General features: G+C 36.4%; 1 protein-coding gene across 1 annotated transcript; it reads left to right on the top strand.

Annotated features, from left to right (window-relative positions):
* Window positions 1-1,627: 1,627 nt before the first annotated feature.
* LOC131875197 (uncharacterized) lies at window positions 1,628-2,473 on the top strand. The gene has a single exon (XM_059219254.1). The coding sequence runs from the start codon at window positions 1,628-1,630 to the stop codon at window positions 2,471-2,473; it is 846 nt and encodes a 281-aa protein (XP_059075237.1).
* The last annotated feature ends 472 nt before the right edge of the window (window positions 2,474-2,945 follow it).

Here is a 2,945-nt window from a genome sequence, read left to right as displayed (position 1 = left end):
TGGGCTTTGGTTTACTTGGTGCAATTATCAGAAAGGTCAAGCTAGAATCTATTGTAGATTGGATCGTTTCTATCTTAATCATATTTTCTTCTCTGTGATCCTAGATAAACTTAATAATATTATTCTGGTCTCTCCTACTACTCTTTCGGATCATCACCCGATCTATATTTCTATCAATCTTGGTCGCTCCCCTTCATGTGGTAATAAGGCTAATAATAAATTCATTCTCAATACTAGCTTGTTGAAAGATGAAGACATTCTTGTTGCTATTTCAATTATTAGATTTATTAATGAATCTCAGTACCCCTCATTATCCTTTATCGATAGGTGGAACTTAGACATTCCTGCCTGACAGAATTTGTTAAGAACGGTTGGCCAAAAGAAGGCCAAGGATTGCAGACATAAGGAGTCCTGGCTTAACAATAACTTATACAATGTTGAGATGGCTATCCAAAGTAATCATGATGATCCCTATCTCTGCCATCAACTGGCTTATGCTAAAAATGAGCTGAGAAAACATCAACATCAGAAAGCTTTAGGAGCCAGAATTCGCTCTAGAGCCCACTGGCTTCAATTTGGTGATAGAGGTAGTAAATTCTTTTTCAATCTCATTAAACAGAAACAGGCTAAAGAGACTATTGATAAATTACTTATTAATAATCAAATGGTTTCTAATATTGATGATATTAAAAAAGAATTTTCTCTTTTTTATGAAGAGCTCTTCACCTCTGAAGATTCTCAGGAAGCTAGGACTCTTAGAGATCAGTGTAAGAACCTTATCCCCAAAAGAATTTCGGATAATGATGCCTCTGTTCTTGAACAACCTATATCTTTGGAGGAAATTGAAAAATCTATCAATTCTCTTAGCAACGATAAAGCTCTGAGACCCGATGGGCTCCTTGTGGAGTTTTATAAAGCCAATATTAAGTGGATCTGCAAAGACCTTCTTAACATCTATAACGAAGCTATTGATGTCGGTACTTTGGGTAGGGAGATTATTTCTGAGATCATCAAGCTCATCCCTAAAGAAGGTGATAAAGCTCTTTTAAAAAATTGGAGACCTATAACTCTTCTAAATGTTTCTTACAAGATTCTTGCCAAAATCATGTCTCGAAGGTTGGAAACTGTTCTTCCTAAATTTGTTTGCCCTACCCAAACTGGTTTTGTTAAAGGAAGATATATTCTTGAGAACTTGATTACTAGTTGGGAATCCCTCAATTGGGCTAAGCATACTAATCAGAATGTTGCTATGTTTTTACTGGACTTTGAAAAAGCTTATGATACAATTGAATGGGGCTTTATTAGTATGATGCTTGATGCTTTTGGCTTCCCTTCCTTCTTCTGTGACATTGTTAAAATGCTTCTTAGAGATGCTCATGCCCAAATTGATATTAATGGTTCTTTATCAGCCCCTTTTCCGTTAGGTAGATCTATTAGACAAGGTTGTCTGCTTGCCCCTGCCCTTTTTGTTATTGCTTTTGAAGCTCTATTCTATATTCTTAGGGATAACACCTTATCCCCTGCTATCAAAGGCATCACTCTTCCTGATAACAAGGAGCTTATTAATTGCTAGTTTGCTGATGATACTTCTCTCTTTCATGAGGTTTCTGAAGATAACTTTGTTGCTATGACTCATAAACTCAATTTTTTCTGTAAGATTTCTGGAGCTAAGTTATCCCAGTCCAAGTCTATTTGTCTTGGATGGAATAACCATCCTCCTGATTGGTTCAGTAAGTTTGAATTTCAGTGGGGTGGTCCCTCAAATATTGTTAGATACTTGGGTATTCCCTTTTCTGTTGATCCTTCTTTGAAAGATATGTGGAGTTGGGTTAAAGATAAGATTCATAATAAGTTGAATAAGTGGCATAACAGGTCTCTGTCTTTTGCGGGTAGAGTGCAAGTTTGTCAAAAGATTCTCTCTTCTTACAATATTTATTATGCTTCGGCTTGGATGTTTAATGATTACCAAGTTATGGAAATTCAAAAGGCTATCAGGAAGTATCTTTGGTTGGATGGGAAAGGAAATAACAAGGCTCACTCTGTTAAATGGAGTTGGTGTCATGTGGATAAACTCTTTGGGGGCTTAGGGCTTAAAGACCTAAGACTGAGTGGTCTTGCTTTGGCCTCCAAATGGATCTTTCATGTCTTGGAGGGGGATGACCGTTGGAGAGTTCTTATTCGTAACAATATTGAAAGGGGTTATCCTAAGAACGCTAAATTTTGGAAAAATCTCCCTCTTATTGATCTTATTTGTAGTGAATTCCCTATCATTGTTCAAGGCTCGGCTGTGTTCAAGTCTATCGGGAAAGCCTGGAACCATGTTAGGCAATTCATTAAGAATAAGGATTTTTTTGATGATAAGACCCTCCATGGTGAGAGGTCCACTTGGTGGAACCTTAAGCTTGGAAATAAGCCCCTTGCCCTTACCCAAGGCTGTTCTGCCAAATGTTGGGCTAACCTTGGGATCAAGTAGCTTATTGATATTTTTGAAAATGACGGGCTTATTCATTGGGATGAGCTTAAAAGTAAATTTAATCTCTCAGATTCTCATAAGAGAATGTATAATATGATTGTCAGGGCCAGCATGAGTATTCCTAATGTTTGCCATGTTGATTCTAATAGTTATCAGAAAATCAAATGGCCTGGTGGTATTATCATTTCCAGGCTTAAATCTAAAAACATTTACTCCATCATTAACAACAATAATGACATTATCAAGCACATTAATGATACTTGGTATGTTAATTTGGATGTTCATTCTTGGAATAAGATTTTTGACAATCTCTGGAAAAGTTCTATAGATCCTAAAATCAAATTCTTTAAATGGTTACTTAATCTTAATAAACTTCCTATTAGGAATCACTTCTCTGAGACTAACATGTGCAACATTTGCAGAACCCTGGAAACGGGAAGACATATATTCTTTAAGTGCTCTTTTGCTAAAG

The sequence above is a fragment of the Cryptomeria japonica genome, chromosome 4, assembly GCF_030272615.1.
Source record: "Cryptomeria japonica chromosome 4, Sugi_1.0, whole genome shotgun sequence".
Lineage (NCBI taxonomy): Eukaryota > Viridiplantae > Streptophyta > Pinopsida > Cupressales > Cupressaceae > Cryptomeria > Cryptomeria japonica.
This window is presented reverse-complemented; position numbering and strand designations above follow the sequence as displayed.

What these genes read in the sequence shown, in the direction of transcription:
- LOC131875197 (XM_059219254.1), top strand. Translation starts at nt 1,628, where the DNA reads ATGACTCATAAACTCAATTTTTTCTGTAAGATTTCTGGAGCTAAGTTA.